The sequence below is a fragment of the Urocitellus parryii genome, chromosome 5, assembly GCF_045843805.1.
Source record: "Urocitellus parryii isolate mUroPar1 chromosome 5, mUroPar1.hap1, whole genome shotgun sequence".
NCBI classification, from domain to species: Eukaryota; Metazoa; Chordata; class Mammalia; order Rodentia; family Sciuridae; genus Urocitellus; species Urocitellus parryii.
The window spans coordinates 49,097,417-49,117,021 of record NC_135535.1 but is presented as its reverse complement, the minus strand read 5'-3'; the positions used below and the strand labels follow the sequence as shown (position 1 = coordinate 49,117,021).

General features: G+C 41.3%; 1 protein-coding gene across 4 annotated transcripts in view; it reads left to right on the top strand.

Moving 5' to 3' along the window:
• The first annotated feature begins 204 nt into the window (after positions 1-204).
• The window catches only part of Dyrk2 (dual specificity tyrosine phosphorylation regulated kinase 2), a 47,918-nt gene continuing 28,517 nt past the window's right edge, over positions 205-19,605 (top strand). Inside the window, exons 1-3 of one of the 4 annotated variants that reach the window (XM_026386689.2) lie at positions 205-635; positions 1,262-1,410; positions 8,201-16,266. In XM_026386689.2, coding sequence (XP_026242474.1) covers positions 587-635; positions 1,262-1,410; positions 8,201-9,808 — 1,806 coding nt within the window. In that variant the 5' untranslated portion in view covers positions 205-586 and the 3' untranslated portion in view covers positions 9,809-16,266. Of the gene's footprint in view, positions 636-1,261; positions 1,411-4,771; positions 4,809-6,080; positions 6,143-8,200 lie in introns of those variants that run through there. The other 3 variants (XM_026386691.2, XM_026386690.2, XM_026386693.2) reach the window with 3 other exon arrangements.

The following is a 19,605-nucleotide window of genomic DNA, read 5'->3' as shown; positions in this document are numbered from 1 at the left end:
GTTTTGCAGGAGTAGAGGGGGTAGCTATGCAGAGGATCTGGTGTGGAACTGGGACTCCTGTGGGTGGCTGGGTGGGGGTGGGGTACGTGAGTGTGTGTGGCTAGGGCCGGGGGGAGTCCGGGGAGGGGCCTACGGCGGGGGCGGGGCTGCCCTCCCGGGCCGCGGCGCGCGCGGGCGCTGGTGTGTGAGTGTGCGCGGGGGCGCGCGCGCGAGCCCGGGAGGAGGCTCCCGAGCTAGTGGGTCCTCGCGGCACAGCCCGCTCCCCGCGCCCCTATGTGAGGGAAACGGGGAGCCAGCGGTGCGCAGGGGAGGGCGAGGCATGTGCACGGGCCGGGGGGTGCTGCAGCCGCCCGAGGAAGAGGAGGACGGCGGCGGCGAAGAGGAGAGCGGGGGGCTCGCGGTGGCGGGCCCGGGCCGAGGGGATGCAGCGGACTGTGTGTGTCTGGCTGTAGCTGACGCGAGGCGGCGAGGAGGCGTCGGAGACCCGCGTAAGGGGCGGCCAGGAGGCGGCGGCGGCCGCGAGAAGTAGCAGTGGGACCGGCGGCGGAGACGGCAGCCCTGAAATGCATTTTCCTCTCCAGCGGCCATGTTAACCAGGAAACCTTCGGCCGCCGCTCCCGCCGCCTACCCGACCGGTAAGGAGGGCCGTCCCGCCGCGCCGCCCCAGCCGGCCCCCACCCGGCTCCCGGATCAGCCCTGGCGGGGCGCGCAGCCGCTGCCCGCGGGACCTCGAACAAAGTCGGTGGTGAGGTGCAGGAGAGCTCCGGGCAGACCGTGCGCCCTGGCCTCTGCACCGCTGCGCTCATTGTTGCACGCGGGCCCAGGGCGGCCTCGAAGGGAGCCCTCCTCCCCGGCCTGGGTTCGACCTGCGAGGGCTCTGGCGGGGCCGTCCGGGCCTCCTCCCCTCTGGTCCCAAGCTTGGAGAGGCCGTTGCGCCCTCCTCGGCCAGCCAACCCCCCCTCCTGGCCGCTGGCCGCCTGCAACGTGGGCCGCGAAGCTCAGGCCCAGCCCGGCTTCCCCGCGGGTCGCGAACTCGCGCGCCAGGGCCCGACTTAACTTTGCAGCTGCCTGAGCCCCGCCCGTGGGTGCGCGCTGGGGAACCGGTCCCGACGCCCCCTCACTCCCCTGATGCACGTTTTTGCTGTCCCATTCTCTCCCTCCGTCTTCTGGGAAAGAGGATTCGCTGCCCATTGGGGTGGGGGATCTGGATGACTCTCTCCCCCCTGACCCTCTTTTGTCTCCTCCCGCGTGTGGCTCCCAGGCCGAGGAGGGGACAGCGCTGTTCGCCAGCTTCAGGCTTCCCCGGGGCTCGGTGCGGGGGCCCCTCGGAGCGGAGTGGGGACCGGCCCGCCCTCCCCCATCGCCCTGCCTCCTCTCCGGGCCAGCAACGCTGCCGCCGCAGCCCACACGGTGAGACCCAGCCCATGGGTGGCCAGGGGGGTGGGCGGCGGGAGGGCCCCCGGGAGAAGCACCGGGCTTGTGGGGTTCTGACTCTGGGACAAGTGAGGGCGAAGTGCGGGCAGCTCCACGCCCCTGGCCTGTGGCCTGTCCTCGACGCCGCCCTCTGTAACTTGGGTGAGCCAAAGCTGCAGCCACAAAGGAATACTTGTGGCGTGGGCCCCTCACTTCGCCTCCGGAGCCCGCCCACCCCTGAGATCCTCTTCCTTGGAACTTCCTCCTCGCCGCTTTCCTTCTGTCTTCCCTCTTTTTTTCATCCTTGCTTCCCAGAGCTCCCTTCCCTGACCCGATAAACAGCCCCCCCCCTCCCGTGGGTAGTGGGTATTTATAGAAACAGATATGTTAGGGGACAGCCAGGCCGCCTTGCCCGGAAAATCGATCCCCCAAAGAGCCTCTGAGGCCTGGCTCCAGCCAGCAGGGAGCACCACCAATTGTCCCCCGCGTGTGTAAGCATGTTTTATGAGTGCTACAGGTTTGAGCGCAGCAGAAATTGTAATTAACATTAACAAAAATAAGAGCCACAGCAGTAGTCAAAACAAAACAAGCCACCCCTGTAGGATTCTCTAGTTGGACATTATTCAAAAGGAAAGGGCTAGCTTTGTTTTGTAGGTGGCAAGGGAAGGGTGCCTGACAGGTGCTGTGGCCCCTCTGAGGGCTAAGAGGGAGTGGGGAGCTCAGCTTGGACTGGTGACTGCAGAGATCAGCAAGCTGGATTGGACTTCAACATGTACCTCTTCTCAGCGCCCAGCGATTGCCCTTGGATGGTGACTGGCAGCTTAGAGGAGGTGTGCACTTGAAGGAGGTGGTGGTTTCATAGATCTTTTTACCAGTTGGATCTTTCAGAGGAGCCCCCTAAGGTGATTAGGTGTGAGGGATGCATGGTAGGAATATGGTTTTGTTTGCCAAGTGAAAGTTTGAGTTCCTGTAGAAAAGGCCATTTGTAGCCTGTAGGGGATCATCATGTGTTCTGGGGGAACCTGTTTATTCCAGGAAAAATTGTGAGTGAATGTCTGGGTTGGAGTTATGCCTGTGTGTGTGAGAGAGAGAGAGAGAGAGAGAGAAGGAGGCACATTTCAGAGGAAACATTTTCTTGTTATTCATATTCTCTCTCTCTCTCTCTCTCTCTCTCTCTCTCTCTCTCTCTCTCTTTTCATGACATGTCTAGTCCCAGGGGCTAGGAGTTCACTACACAGATATTAACTAATCTGTATTGGACTGTTGATGGAAGGGAGAGAATCTGCAGGTAGGATGGATGATTCTGTGTATTGCCCTTGAATGTTATTGTCACAGATACTTCAGTTAAGGAACTACCATTGGTTTTAGGGATTTGGATTTTTTTGTTTAGTTTAGAATCATCTGACAGTTTGGAAAATATAACATCCAGTTTTTTTCCATGTGTTGATGTAATCACATGACATGATGTGAACTGAGAAAGAATACTTGGTTTGCATCTGGATTCCAGTTTTTTAAGGATGGGCTTGCTTGATCAGAGCCTCTTTGCCATTGAAATATGTGATGAAATTAGAGAAAACAAAATCACCACTGGAGGAGTAACCTGTGGTGTACCAGAAACGTGAATATGTGAGTGTATTTCCCAGTGCTTCTAATGATAAATATCTGTGTTTTGCTGTCTAAGTATGCGCAGTTTACTTGTTTTTAACTTAAGTGTAAACTTCAGTATGCTGTTAATTATTAGATGCTTCGTTTTGAAAATGTGAATTTGGGTTTGAATGTTGTTTAGTTTTGATACTATATGTATAACATCACAGATTTCATAGAATAAGGAAGTTTAAAGGACCACTGAATTTATGGGATTCTATTCCTTCATTTTTAGTTGAGGATGCAGACTCTACAAAGTAACTGGTTTGGTCAAGATTCCCTAGCCAACTCATATCAATACATATTGTACAGCCCCAAACCCTCATGAGACTGGTTTTAATATACTGCCTGGCACTATTAAGTCTAGGAAATTGTATTAGCTGTATTATAAATGCAAGAACCTTTGCAGATTCATATTCCCATATGTCTGTCAGGTTTTTACAAGTTTTTTTGATTTTAATTCCAGAGCAGTTACACCTGGGAAGAATTATTTTAGAATGAGTGGGGAGAAAAGGGCATTAAGGAGAGAAAAATGGCCTTGTCATAGGAGCTTGCCCATATTTTCCCTTATAAATGATATAGTAGACAGGTAAATAAGTGATTATAAAGATTATGATTCTTAGAATTTCCCATTGCCCCTTGTTTTCTGTCTCCTTTTATCTTTTTATACTTATTTAGTTTATTTGTCATTTAAAGTATGCCCAATATCTATCTTGATTCCCAGTAGCTCTTTTTAAAAAAAAAAAATATATATATATATATATAGTCAGGGAGATATTAATATATTTCATTTATAAAATTCCAAAATACTAAAATCTATCACTTTCATGACTTAATGCTTAAAGCACTCTCCAGTTACCTTTATGAAATAATTTGGAGTAAAGAATTAAAGTTCATATTTTAAAAATAATAGTATTTGGAAGAGGAACAAGTTGATATTGTGTAGACTCAGGGCTACATGGGCTGTCTGTGCTGAGGAGGAGCTAACATCCTTTTTAGACTCAGATTTATTCCCATAACAGCACACACAATAGTTTTAGGATGATTTTGGAGAAGTTTGTAAAACCCTGGAAGATATTAACACAGTAAAAAAAAATTGTCAAACTTGTTAAAAGACTATTGTTCTTACATAATTTTTAATACTGAAATATTTCATGGTCAAAGGGAGCTCTTGTAGGTCCTCCTATTTTAAATCCTCACTTATGGATATTTTAACCACTGCATTCAGCCTATGTTTTTAAATGTGACACACACTGTGCTAGACATTAGCAAATCAAATAGGAATAAGCCAGGTTCTCAGCCTTCAGAGGCTCGAGTGGGAGTGAGAGTTTTTTAATAAGTTTATGATGTAGTCCTGGCATAGTATTCTGGAAATGTTCTGGCTTTTCTAATTTTTCATACCCCCTCCACCCCACCTTTATAGATCAGTTAATTGCGCTTTTGAGTTTGGTTGTGATTTCAGAGTCCTGCAGTGTTTGAGGCTCAAATTCTTCTTTGACTTGAGCTCTCACATGAATCCCTTCAATGTCTAGAAAGTTTAAGGTTCTATGTGTGGCTTTTAGGTGTTTAGGTGTCTGCTACAGGTGTTTTTTAACCAACTGTCCTCAGCCTACAAGTCTCTGCTGATGTACTGAGAGCGTAACATCTTGAGACTTAAGTCACCAAGGGACATGTCCTAATGCCCTGGGTATTGACTTCATGTTTTCTTTTGAAGGTACAAAATATATTTCTCAAGAAAACCCCCAAGAAAGGTGAGAATTAATAGCAATTTATTGACATGTATTCTTGTATTCAGCAAATAAGTGCTTATTGTGTATCTGAGTTTATGTTAATAGGGACTTACAAAGATAAGAGGTGGACCCTGCCTTGGAATTACTTAAAACCAATTCTAGGTGGGTACATCTGATATTAAAACAATTACAGTAGAATGAAGTAAGTGTTATTAATTACATGTCAGCACATTTTAAGTACAGAAGGAGCTATATAGTAGGTCAAAGGAGAGTTGAACTAGGCATTGAAGGGTGAGTAGCATTTTATCACCTAGACAGTGGAAGAAGAAGATTCCAAGCAGCATCTGAAATGAACAGTCATAATAGTCTTGATGAAGTAGCTTTGTTACCTTCTCTCTGCAGACAACAACAGTAAGGTTCAGAGAGATTAATTGCCCAAGTTCACATGGTTGATAAATGGTAGAGGTGGGTTTATTTCATGTTTGTCTTACTAGAAATCCCTGGGCTTCTATAAAATGTGACCTCATTGAAAGCAAAGGAATGTAAAAGTGCTTGGTGTTTACATGGGTCTTGGGAAATTCAGTTTTCTTCCTTTTAGTCTAGTGGCAGTGGTAATTGAGACTAGAAGGGCTTAGATTATTGAGGCTCTACATTTTAGGGCCTTGTGTTCTCACTAGTAAGTTGCATTAGCTGTGGTAAGGGGACATAGTTGTGGGCCTTGAGCAAAAGCAAGAACACTCAGATTGACATGTGTAAATGTAACTCTAAAGACATTATGAAGAAGAGACTTAGAGAATTCCAGACTGAGAAACAAGGGTGCATATTATAGAGCTGCTTTAATTGTCCCAGTGAAAGGCAGTGGGTATGTAAGATGCTTATGGAAAAGGTATGCAAAGATAAACATGACTGGACCTCATGGTGGTTTGCGAAGATGGAGGGGGATGCCAAGAGGGTGTTCCAGCTGTGCCATTTCCAGGGCAGGAAATGAGTGACTGTGGAGGTTAAGACTTTTGTTTGTCAAAAATTGAGAATTATGAAAGGATGAAACCATTTTGGTAGAAAAATCACAAGTTGGGTTTGATGTGCCTCTGGATGAGAGAGCTAGCAGTTTGATGTGGGTCTTTAGCTCTGGAGACATGTATTCTGCAGGTCTGAACTAGGGCAGATAGGGCAGACATCAGCCCAGGAGTGATGCTGAAGCCTGACTGAGGTCAGGATGAACCAGGGAATTGTGGGAGTGAGCAACCAAGAGAACTGAGCCTTGAGCCCTGAAGAACCCTGGAACCAACTTAAGGACAGGCAAACTGACAGTTGATACTGCCAAAGGAGACCAACAAGAGAAAGCAGTTGGAGAGGTACAAGATGGTCTGGTTCATGGGGAAACTGTCTAGTTGACTAAAATGTTTGTGATCAATTTTTGAAATATTCCAAACATAAAAATTGCTATAGCAAAAATTAAAGTGAATTTCTGATGTTCAAAAAAAAAAAAATGATGGCTATTATTTTAGAAATCCTTAAACCTTCAAGGTTGATGTGGCTTTAAGTTTAATGAAGCATTTCTTATAGCATGTATATAAGTAAGGTGTACTTTCATCCTGCCCTTAAGAGAACAGTTGTGTAGGAGGGATATGTTTTGAATTCCAGGTGTTTTACTGCTAGCGTTTGACAGACCATAGTGGGGAGGAAGGGATGCAGAGAAACAGGTTTGGGAACAAAAGCAGTGAAGACTGTATTAATTTTATATATGCCAAAGGCTTTCCTAATGCATTTTTATGGACTGTCCTGCTTTTGGTGTAGAATGAAGATAAACTAACCTGTCCAGCCACCCTAATATAATACAAGGTCACCTAGCATGGAGTATCAGTATCATATCTGAGTTTAATAAAAAAGATCAACTATAAATCTTAGGAAAATCTCTCTGAGAAATAAGATCCCTGAATCTATGAAGTCATAGACAGGTCCAAGTACTGCCTTCTACTTTGCTTTAGAAGCAAGCTGAGAGAAGCCTCAGTTTGCAGATAATCGTAACACATGGTATGTCTGTCAGCTTAAGAAAAAAGGAAGGGCTTGATCTTCTAGTAGGAAGGATTTAAAATTTCATTTTATAATTCTGGTGTCCCAGAGCATTTCTTGACTTCTTATGTTACAACTACAGGCACTTTTTTCCCCCCCTAGTGGTATAAAAAGCCCCAAAGGTAGACTTTAGCAGGGGATAATAGAAAAAAATACTGATGACAAAGGCCTTCAGCTAGTTTATTGTAAGCTCTTAAAGGGCATCCCACCCTCCCAGTTTTGTGGCTAGACCTCTGGCAGTACCAGGTGAATAAATGAGGTGAATTGTGAGTGATAAGTTGGTGTTTGAGATTTCATATAAAAATCACTAGCAGGCTGCTTTGAAGGAAATCAGGCATGTTCTCAGAATGCCTAGCCTCTTGGTTTCCCAGACCAATTTTGTTTAGACAAGACAGTTCAGGGGTGCACCTGTGCCTGAAATAGCAGTTGCTTTTTTGTATTCCCTATTAGAAAGTCAAGTGTCCCAGAAGCCCATAGAAATAAATGTCTTCTGAGGGTAGAGCCATTGACCAAAGCAAGGCCCCAGACATTGTGGTGGTTGCTTGGTTTGTTGAGCTGAATGGCCTTAAATGGTCATTACAGTTAGTAAAGCCCAGAAACTTTTAAAAATAGATCAGAGGCTTACAAGATAACCGTGGTACATATCTTTGTGAGGATCTTTCAAGCAGAGTTTTGCTTTGTCACTGAATCATATATATGTTCCTAGATTTCCAAGGAGAAGGGAACACTGATGATTAAGCAGTTTGGGACTAGATCTAGATATTGGAGAAAGAGTATGTAACTCTTGTCCTCATGTTATAAAGAAACTGCTGTGTAAGGTATGGAAGATGCTGTGATCCCAGGGTTGGGAGCCAGTGTAAATTCTGATGTGCTAATGCTTTTCCAGCGTCCACTGTCATTTTTATGTTAAGTATGAATTGAGTGGAACACCTTTGATAGGCCAGACGTGGTATTAAATGTTAGGGGATAATAGAAAAAGATGAACAAGAAAGATTGGTCTCTGCCTCACAGAAGAACTTACTATAAGGACTCTAGCTTTGCAGAGCAACCTGCTTATCTGTTAGATTTCACAGTTGTGAGGTCCCTCTTTCCTGTGTTTTCTAGCCTTACTCAGTCACCTGATTGCTTTTTCTTTTATTGTATCAGAGCCTGTTAGCATCATCTCCATTCTCTGTCAGTGTGTTCATGGGGTCTCTCCATTTAGTAAAACTAATTCTGGCTATGGATTCAAACCAAAGTGGATTTTTGTAAAGTTAGGGGATGGTGACTGACTTATAAAATCTCACATTTGAACAGGCAGAGCTCTTGCATTCTATTTATGTTTCCTGTCTCAATTCCAGATTGGTGGCAGTAAGCACACAATGAATGATCACCTGCATGTTAGCAGCCACAGCCACGGACAGATTCAGGTTCAGCAGCTGTTTGAGGATAACAGTAACAAGCGGACAGTGCTCACAACACAACCAAATGGGCTTACAACAATGGGCAAAACCGGCTTGCCAGTGGTGCCTGAGCGGCAGCTGGAGAGCATTCACAGACGGCAGGGGAGCTCCACCTCTCTGAAGTCTATGGAAGGCATGGGGAAAGTAAAAGCCACGCCCATGACTCCTGAACAAGCAATGAAGCAATACATGCAAAAATTAACAGCCTTTGAACACCATGAGATTTTTAGCTACCCTGAAATATACTTCTTGGGTCCAAATGCAAAGAAGCGCCAGGGTATGACAGGTGGACCCAACAATGGTGGCTATGATGATGACCAGGGATCATATGTGCAGGTGCCCCACGATCATGTGGCTTACAGGTACGAGGTCCTCAAGGTCATTGGAAAGGGGAGCTTTGGTCAAGTGGTCAAGGCCTATGATCACAAAGTCCACCAGCATGTGGCCCTGAAGATGGTGCGGAATGAGAAGCGCTTTCACCGACAGGCCGCAGAGGAGATCCGAATCCTGGAACACCTGCGGAAACAGGACAAGGATAATACCATGAACGTCATACACATGTTGGAGAATTTTACCTTCCGCAACCACATCTGCATGACATTTGAACTGCTGAGTATGAACCTCTATGAGCTCATCAAGAAGAATAAATTCCAGGGCTTTAGCCTGCCTTTGGTCCGCAAATTTGCCCACTCGATTCTGCAGTGCTTGGATGCTTTGCACAAAAACAGAATAATTCACTGTGACCTTAAGCCCGAGAATATTTTGTTAAAGCAGCAGGGTAGAAGCAGTATTAAAGTGATTGATTTCGGCTCCAGTTGTTATGAGCATCAGCGTGTCTACACATATATCCAGTCACGTTTTTACCGGGCTCCAGAAGTGATACTTGGGGCCAGGTACGGCATGCCCATTGATATGTGGAGCCTGGGCTGCATTTTAGCAGAGCTCCTGACAGGTTACCCCCTCCTGCCTGGGGAGGATGAAGGGGACCAACTGGCCTGTATGATTGAACTGTTGGGCATGCCTTCCCAGAAACTGTTGGATGCATCCAAACGAGCCAAAAATTTTGTGAGCTCCAAGGGTTATCCCCGTTACTGCACTGTCACGACTCTTTCAGATGGTTCTGTGGTCCTCAATGGAGGCCGTTCCCGGAGAGGGAAACTGAGGGGCCCACCGGAGAGCCGAGAGTGGGGAAATGCACTGAAGGGATGTGATGATCCCCTTTTCCTTGACTTCTTAAAACAGTGTTTAGAATGGGATCCTGCAGTTCGCATGACCCCAGGCCAGGCTTTACGGCACCCCTGGCTAAGGAGGCGGTTGCCAAAGCCTCCCACTGGGGAGAAGACTTCAGTGAAAAGGATAAGCGAGAGCACTGGTGCTATCACATCCATTTCCAAGTTACCTCCACCTTCCAGCTCAGCTTCTAAACTGAGGACTAATTTGGCACAAATGACAGATGCCAATGGGAATATTCAGCAGAGGACAGTGTTGCCAAAACTCGTTAGCTGAGCTCAAGTCCCCCGATGCTGGTAATCTGAAAGATACGACATAGCTGAGCCTTATTGGGTTGAAAAGGAGTAGCTCAGACCTGTTTTTATTTGCTCAATAACTCAACTCATTTGTATCTTTTCAGCACTTAATTTTAATGTAAGAAAGTTGTTTGTTTTGTTTTTATAAAATACATGGGGACAATGCTTTAAGTTTTTATACTTTCTGAAACTTTTTGTTTTCTACAAGTACGATGAGCCTTACTGTATTTAGTGTGGCGGAGTAATAACATCAGTGGCAGGCCATTGATTACTTCATGACTGCCACGCATTTACAGATTGGTCAAAGACATTCACTATGTTTTTATGGTTCGTATTCTCCCCTTCTCTCTCCACACTCCAGGTTCATGCACAGGTGTAGCATGTCCTGCTTCTTTTTTCCATAAATAAATCTGGGTGGTAGTGGTGGTGGGAGGACAATGGTCAGGATGAAAATGATATTCTAAGAAAAACTGCACCTTAGAGATTTTGTTCCTGAAGTAATGATCAAACAAATACAAAATAAGATCCCCAAGTTTTAAATTGCCCAGTTAGCATTCTGACATTTTAAAAGCTGGCAAGGCAGCATTTTGGTGGCTAAGTGGAAACGGAAACGTGTGTGTTCCTCCAAATTTTCTACTCTGATCGGCAAGCTGTTTTGTCAGGAAGCCTCCTATTTCAAGATTGGTTATGCACCTAATTTTAGAAATGTATTCCATGACTGTTCCTCACTTCTCTGCTCTTCTCTCTGTTCCTCTTTCACCACACATCTGTTATCTGCATTTAGTTTGTCTTCTTTCTTCAGCTGTACATCCCAGACTGTTAATTCAGAAAGAGACATCTCAGCTGTGTGATTGTGACCACCACTTCATATTCCAATTTTTAAAAGAACAGCAGTCCAGCTACTGAAGGTGGGGATTTCCATAGTTCCAAAGAAGATTTAGCAGGTTAGAGTGAGTTCACACGTTTCAGGTGCCACTGCAAGGTTCCCTTAGCCTGGGAAAGTATCAACTCTCTCTTTAAAGAAAGAAAGAAAAAAAGCAGGGTTGAAAACCCTCTTGGTGAACAGAAATCACTGTGGCCATTCAGTAAGGCCAGCTTTAACAACACATTTAAAGGAAGAGAAGTTCAACCTCAAGTTAAATGGTTTGACTTATTCTTTGCATCTTTAGAAGAACCACAGAATTTGCATTCCTCTATTTTATTTTACTTTCTTTTGGATTGCACTGATTGTTTTTGTGGGAATGACACTTTACCTGGGAAAGTAACCGAGAGTTAGGTAAAAGAATATTTTCTTCTCTGAATAATAATTATTTTCACAGTGAAAATTTCAGTATTTTATCACTAATGTATGAGCAGTGATATATATCAATTTCAAGGCACGTGGAAAAATTTTTTAGTATGTGCAATTTAATATAGAAAGATTTCTGCCTGTTTGGACAATAGGTTTGGGGTAGTATAAATTAGGATAAATAACCTTTTATATGCACAGATATTATTGTATTGCCTGTAAATTGATTTACAAGTACTTAAAGCATGGTCCCCAGTGAGGCCAAGAAAGTTTCCGGTTAAGTTCTTTTAATATGAATCCTACAGTTTCTTTTACTTTAAGATAAAAAAAATTGTAGTTTTGGAAAAAAAAAAAAAAACATTTTACTTATCTTGAGGCTTTGCTGGTTGATGGTGGAAAAATATGCTCAGGAAATATTTCAGATATTTGCCAAAAAAACAGTAATAAGATTAGCTTATTAATAAGATGGTGATATTGATATTTGCTTTACTATTTAAAGGTGTCACTGATAAATTAATTTGTACTTATGTATTTAGAAATTATAGCTTATTTCCCCTAGTCAAATTTTTTAGCATATTGTACACATTTATGTGTAATCTGTGAAAGTGCAATAATATATTAGTAACTTGCATTTTAAATAATGCTCATGTGATGAAACCCCCAATCAGTGGTTTATAGGACTTAAACATTTGAGTATTTATTGAGATTTTGGCTTAAAGGCTTAAGAAGTAAAAGACTTGGTTTGGTGACTTTGTAAAACCATGAGTCTCTTAATGATGGTTAGCTTCTTGAGGTCATTAAAATAAATAAAAACACATAAAGGTCATATTCCCCTTATAATTCTCCTCTTCCATTTCCACTCTCATTTTTACATTTTGGCTCAAATACATGAGACTGAGCCTGCCGTTATTAATTTTCCTATAAAATGATTATACATATGAAAATTTACATTAAATAGTAAAAATAAAAGTTTGTCTTTTCCCCACCACACAAAACTGGTTCTTAAGATGCCAGCAATGCATTTGTGACTATCTTTATTCACAAATGCAACCGGAAACTTTTAAGCCAAACTATAATGTGCAGTGCTATGGGGCTTTTTTTTTTTCCTCCTACCCAAATACAGTGAAAGTTTCTATATACATGAGAGCCGCCACGTTTAAGTGTTTAGTGACAGAGCTGCTTTTAAAAAATTCTAGTTGGATTATACTATCAGAAAAAAAAAATGTTGCATCTTTGTGATTTTTCAAAACCTAAAATATAAAGGGCTCTGTTAGCTACTAGGAATCGGCTTGGAAACAGTCCTTGGTCTCACAGGTTACCATTGTCTAGGGATGTCTGAGCTGTTGTCAGATTTAGGAATAGTACAGTGTTGTCTTGTCTTTGGTTGCAGTCTCATTTGGCTCCGTTTCTTGCACCACCAGAGTGTTCATTGCCACTTAAGTGTATTGCTACAACGGTGGAACAACAGTGATGCAAGACCGTGTAGATTAACAGTAGAGGAGAAATTGTGCCCTTAGTGTTAACAATGTGCCTTTTGTTCTGAATGCCATGTTGTAGGGCATGCATTTTTTGGCCTCTTTAACTCTTTGAATGCTAGGCAGTAAGGATGGAACCCACCTCTGCAAAGATACATCTGTCTTAACTATCTAGTTACAGGCCTTAATAAACTATCTAGTTACAGGCCTTAATAGAAACCATAAGGCATGAATCATCATTGGGTGTTGAACAAGATAACCATTGGCTAGTTACACAGGGAATCCCTGTGTTTAAGGGGTTAAAGATGTCCTTTGTTGTATCTTAACATCAGACTGATTTTTTAAAGGATATTTTTTTTGTTATGCTAACACTAGACAAAAATCAACTGTATTTGTAAAAATTTACCTCAAACCATTTAATTTTATAGTGTGATTAATCCCAGGGCATTTGGTATGAACCAAAGTGCATTCCTTTTATATGTGCCTGGCTCTAGTAAGGATGGCCAGGGATTTTTACAATATGGGTGCAAGGCACTTAAGCCACTTTTAAACTTAATGGGTGGTTTGGAGTCATGTTAAATGACTCCATCAGAATGTTAGAAAACACTTTAGGCATCAGTAGCATTGGGCCATATTGGAATCTTCAAATACAAGTGTGAATTATTTTAAAGAGAGCATTCATTTTTGTAATTTTTTTCATCAAAAATATTTCTGGTAAGCAGAAGACTTTTTAAAAATCTGATTTGGTTGGTAAAGGTTTTAATATTGCCCAACATAATGCTGTGGTAGCATTTAAAAAACAAGTATTTGTGAACTCTTTCTTTCTTAGGGGCTTGTACATCTCTCTGCTATGGACATATATAAAATTAATTGTAATTATACTCAGCTCAACTGCTACAGTTATGTCTAGGCAGTGGCTTGGGTTTTTATCGAGCAACAACTTAGACACGTGACTGTAATATGCTGCAACTGTGTGTACTGAAAATATGTGAAAATGGTTGAATGTGGACTGTGTATATATGTATGTAAAAATTTCTGTGAGATGCTGCTGTCGCCACTTAACATGAAATATGTTCTAGTGGATTTTAATCCTAGTGGCCAGTTCTATGATACTGTATGTATTGTACAGCTGATGACAGGAGTAAGACTGTTTAGTGAATATTTGTTAAATTTTATTGTTGTGGCCAGAGATAATTTCAGAATAAAATTTTAATGTCCTACCTTACTTTTCTCCCCTTTTCTAACTATAATTTAACTCCTGATCTATTGCTGGTATCATTCTTGGTCTGCTAGTCTGGAGAGAGTTTAGAATGTTAAACAGATAGTTCTATATCAGTGACTTGAGAAGTTAAAATAGTCCATTCTACTGGTTTGTTCATTGGCAATAATTATTAGTTTAATTTAGATGTGCAGACTTCAAGTAAGAGAGATTAAATATTTAATAGGCAGTTCTTGGTATTCTCAGAATATTCTATTTTTTTTACATTCAATGTTTTTATGTTACTCTTTCACATGGTATTAACCATATTCTACCATGCTAGAGCCTCAGATCTTTTTTTTTTTTTTTTTTTTTTTTTTATGCTCTAGAGTGGCAGTTGAGCTATGGGGACAGAGTCTGTCCATTCTTCCCCACCAATCCTCATAATTTCCTACGCACAATATCTGGTAAATTATTAGTATGTGCTCTCTCCTGCTCCACCCCATGCTTTTTAATGTGAATGTGTTTGCAGTTTTTGTACTTGGTGTTCTCTGTAGTTCACATTTTGGGGTTTTAGTGTCTCTTGTCATGACTGGGTCAGAACTAAAGCCTGTGAACTACAACTGGCTCATGGAGTGTCAAGTTCAGTTAACACCAAGCTAAGAGTTTACTCACAGATGACAGCAAGCAGATGCTCTGGTAATTTGTCAGACATTGCAGGGATATTATGTAGACAAATATTTCCCTCATGTGGAAAGAACTACCTCACATTTGTATTTACATCCCTCCTGCCACCAGCAGCCGAGGAATTACTTGGTGTGTTTTCCTGCATCAGTAATGGGATTTGCTCAAACAAGGGAATAGTGTGAGAGTTCCACAGCCCAGGTTTTGTCTTATTATAAACTATGCTATAAATTTCCTTTTTTTTTTTTTTTGCCTATTTTGCCTTTCAAAGTTCATGTCCAATGCAAAAAAAAAACAAAAAATAAAAATAAACAAACCCAATTAACCAGACAACCTAAAGCAAAACAATACAATTAGAGATAAAAAATTTAAGAGATAAGCATTACATATAAAGTTGGAAGTTAGTACTAAAGCAGCAATTGTTTTCAAATATATTGTCCATATCTGACCCAGGGGAGATGATAGTTCCCACTTTTATTCAAATCTTTCAGAGCTTTTTCTAAAATTGATAAATGTTATATTCTTTTGAATCTCTATAATCACTTCCCTTTTGGAATCAATAGATATACAAATAAATATTTTTGGAAATTTAAAGTTGCCAGCACTAGAGCATGTTCCTAGCTGAGGTTGAGTCTTTTAAAAAGGGGAAGTCGGTTTGATTACCTTTTTTTTTTTTGAAAGAAAATTAAGAGGAATCTGAAGAAAGGTTATTTGTAGCATTGTTTCAATGTTTTAAGTTTGAATTACATTGAATTTCCTTTGGGCCATTAGGCAAATAAACACTTAGGGATACTTAATGCAGTTCCAAATGGAAAGTGTGTCACACACGTGGGAGAACTGCATCTTCCTGCAAAGTCGTTGCTTTGTGTCCTTGGTTTGACTCTCTTTGCTATGGTCACATTCTTAATATCTGTGGTGTATTTCATATATGGGAGAAAAACAGAATTGCCATTTCCTTGCATCTTAAGAAGGTTTAGTGAGGAAGCTAATGAGTAGATATTTACTTTTCTGAAGAAAGCTGACATTTTAGGAGTATTAACTCTACATCGATGATAAGCAGCAGCAAGGATGTGTTATAACCAGATCACGTGTTCCAGAGAGCACTGCTCCTTAGGAAAGAAAGTGCCACAGATCTCATGGTGTCCTGTGAACCTCAATTCATCCTCACATGTTCCTTTGAGCTATTATTATCCTCACTTGATATTTGAAGGAACTGAAGTCACTAGCTTCAAAGTGACTTTGTAAAAACTACAAAGTTTGGGGTCCAGGTTTTAATCAGGTAATTTTGGTCTTGGACATTAAAGGAAAATTCCAAACTACATGTTACACAGAAAAATTTAGAAGGTAAAAGGGAATTTGTGCTAGCAATTGGTAGAAACTACCAAAAGAAAAAAAAAGAAAAAGAAAAGAAAGAGGATTACAGCATCTTTTTTCTCTTCAGGGGCACCCAGTAATGTTAAATGCACTTGCACACACCCTTGGTATATTTGTAGAAGAGTAACGTACATTGCCATTTAAGGGGAGGTAATTATTGTAGATGATTCTTTATTTTCTGTGTTCTTAAAATGTTTTTTAAAAAATATTTGAGTGTATGAAAATATTTTTTGACACTACTAATTCTCAGGGATTAAAAGTTAAATTTTTACTGACTGTAGCAGTAGGTGAATCTTACATTCAGACTTACTCAGGTTTCCTATCATATGCCTCTATATTTAAGAAAATATAGAATGCCTTCCAGGGAAATATATAAAAATAAAAATTTCAGATACAATTTTAAAATACCAAATTGTAAATAAACCAGTTTTACAAACTAAAATATTGTGTCTTTCCTTGCGTTATATTCCAAATTATTTCACTTCCTGAGTTTGAGGACTTTTAAATATCAAGGCTGTTTCTTCATTTGCACAAATGAAGTGTGCTGTTTGTTAACCCAAGCCCAGGAATAGGCCCAGATCACTTAAGTAAAAGATTATTGAATTGTTTTTAGTTGTTTGGGGGGAAATGTAATGAGTTATAAGCAATTTATGTAGATGGTCAGTAAATTTAAGTGTATGAGTAAATTTGGGCTAATTTGTCGTCCTTTACTTGAGAAGAATATAGTCCTTAATTTTCCCTTTCTCTAGAATTCAATTCATTGGAATTTTGGCTTTGATAGGCTTAAATTGAAAAATAGAGAAATTCAAGTAATAGAACTGTATTAACATCTATTGCAGATGTCATTCATTTACCAAATATTTATTTAATTCTTAGTATATGCCAAGTTCTGTTATAGGCACTAGGAATACATAATGGTGAACAAAACAGACATGGTTCTTGTCTTTAGGGAGTTTTTAGGTTGGTTGGGAAGGCAGGTATTACATAAATCATTATATGAACAAACACATAATTGCAGATATAATAAGTGCTGTGAGGGAAAAGCACATGGTGTTGAGTGTACACAGTGACAGAGGTGGTTGTGTGGTTCCAGGGTGGCTTCCCTGGGATATAGCTTTTGAGTGGAAGAAGGAAGAGCAGGCAGCTAGGGGAAGCTAGGTGAGCAACTGAAGTATGAAATGCAGCTGATAGGTAGTTGAGCACCGGCCATGAGAGGCCCTATTAAAGATTTTGGCCTTTGTCCTATGTGCAAGGCAGCAAACAAGGGATTTTAAGGAGGAAAAAAAAAAAATTCTGTTAGTCACTTGGCTCTCCCTGGCTGTTTTTAGTAGATCATACCAAGAAAAGTGAATAGAAGAAAAAAGGACATTTAGAAGTGTTGGCAAGAAATGGCAAATTGGACCATAGAGGTAAAATGGATATTTAAAGAAGTTATATTTGAGGGCATTTTAGGAGGCAAAAATATAAGGTAATAACAGAGGTGTTTCTTTGTTTATGAAAAGTAGCTTTAGCTATTTCTCATTTGCTACATTGCATGGGAGGGAATTGCAGTATCCAATTCATTTGAGGAAGGAAAGAGTTGAAAATCAATGTCTTTGGCAACAGTGTAAAGTACTGGTAAACTATCTCCTGATAAATGGTTGAAGCCTTTGAATAAAATCTTATTAATTCATTCAAAAATATATATTTTAAGAAAATCTTAAAAAGTGATTGGGAAAAAGTGAGGGAGGGAGGGAGGATCATAGAGGTCAGATAAGCCAAATTCTCCAAAGTAGCAGTCCCCTTTGCTAGGTTGCCTGCCTCTCCCTCTTTCCTCCTCCTTTCCTTCCATGGAAATTAAACGTCTCAGGCATGATATACTGTAGTCTAGTTCCCCTCTCATCTGCAGGGAACGTATTTCAAAAATAGTGGATATTTGAAATCATGGATAGTACTGATATGTATGTATGCGTGTGTATATACACACACACACACACACACACACACACACAAACATATCATGTTTTTACATACCTATGGTAAAAGTTTATAAATTAGATACATTAAGAAATTAACAATGGCAAAAATAAAAAAGAATGATTTAGTGTAATAAAATTGCCAGGATCACTGGTCTTATACTTTGTGGCCATTATTAAGTAACATAAGTGTTACTTGAACACAGGCACTGTGATTCTGTGACAGTGAAAGATGAAATGGTTCCTAAGTGTCTAATGGATGGGTAGTATATACAGAATGTACACACTGCAAAAAGGGTTGCTTAATGTATCAGGTGGGACAGAGTGAGGTTTCTTCACTCAGAATAATGTGCAATTTAAAATTTATGAATTTTTCATTTCTGAAAATTTCCACTTAATATAATTTTCAGAAAATGGTTGACCGCAGGTAACTGAAGCCATTGGAAAGAGAAAACGTCAGGTAAGGGGATACTACTATATTTGGATTTGATGGGTTTGGTATACCAAAACAAAAACCAATAAGAAAAGGAAAAGGGGGGGGGGGAAGAGAAGTAGGTTCCTCCCCTTGAGGACTTTATATTTAATTGGGAAGTCAAGATTAGACAAAATTAGAAAATATTAAACAATTAGAGAACAACAATGAAAAACGATAGCATTCAGAATAGTAAAAGTCATTTGTGTTGCTACTGGGTGAGGATAGCTTCAAGGAGATGTATTTTCAGCCAGGTCTCAATTCAAATGCATAAAAGAGAAAAAGGATATTCAGGGAGGATTGTTTTCATTTGAGGTGTATGTGTATCATTCATTCATCTGGTCACCAATATTTGACTTATATGTATAATTTTGGCATAACGTGAGGCAGAGTGAAGGGGTGGAAAGTACTTCACTTGGAAAGGTAGGGTTTGTCATTGTGTGGTTTCCTCAAAAGTGCTTGATTGTCCCAGCCATTTCACACATGCCGTCGTCTCCTCTAGAAAGACTTTCTCCGTGGCTGCCTCATCCTATGGAACTCAGCTCAGACCAGATGTGGATTCCCTCCATAGAGCCCTCCTTTGCTTAAGATTGGGCTAGGTGGCCATTACCAAGAGCTAGCATTGGCCTCTGTTTCCCTGCACCTGGGAAGAATTTATGCTAACCAGCTGCGAGGTGAGTAGAACTGAGTGGAGTAAAGCAGCGGGACCCTCTCCACTGCTTCCCTTTGGACACAAATTGGCAGACAAAAAACAAGTGTGTGGAGAGACCATTTTAGTCTGGAAGGTGGATTCTGAACAGGTAAACATGAAAAATGTCAGCTATGAATTGTGAGATGTGCAGGGAAGAGGGAATGTTGTGAGAAAGGATAAAGAATTTAGAGGAGGGAGAAGCCCACTCTTCTGGTAGAGCGAGTGTTTTGAAGGACGTGATATTCTGAAGGGTGTGGATGCTCAGAGGCCTAGGGAAGAGCAATCCAGAGTCTGGGCTCTAACACTGAGCCTGGTCATCTGGAGCTTGGTGAGCCAGGGATGGGCAGTGTAAAATGTGGAGGGGAGAAAAGCAAGCATGGGCAGGCCAAACAGACCTGGTGAGGGACTGGTGATGGGTTCTGATTACACCAGAGGGCCACGGATGCATTTAAAGTAGATTTTTAAACAGATATCCTGTTTTTTCTGTGGAGAAAAACTAGATAGGAGTCAAGTGGAAATGGTGACACTTCATGAAACAGAGGAGTCCCAACTGACTGGGCAAAGTAAGGGAGAGAGAATTTAATAAGAATATAGGTGGTACCAGACCAGGGATTCTGCTTAGGGAGTGAGGAGAAGTGGG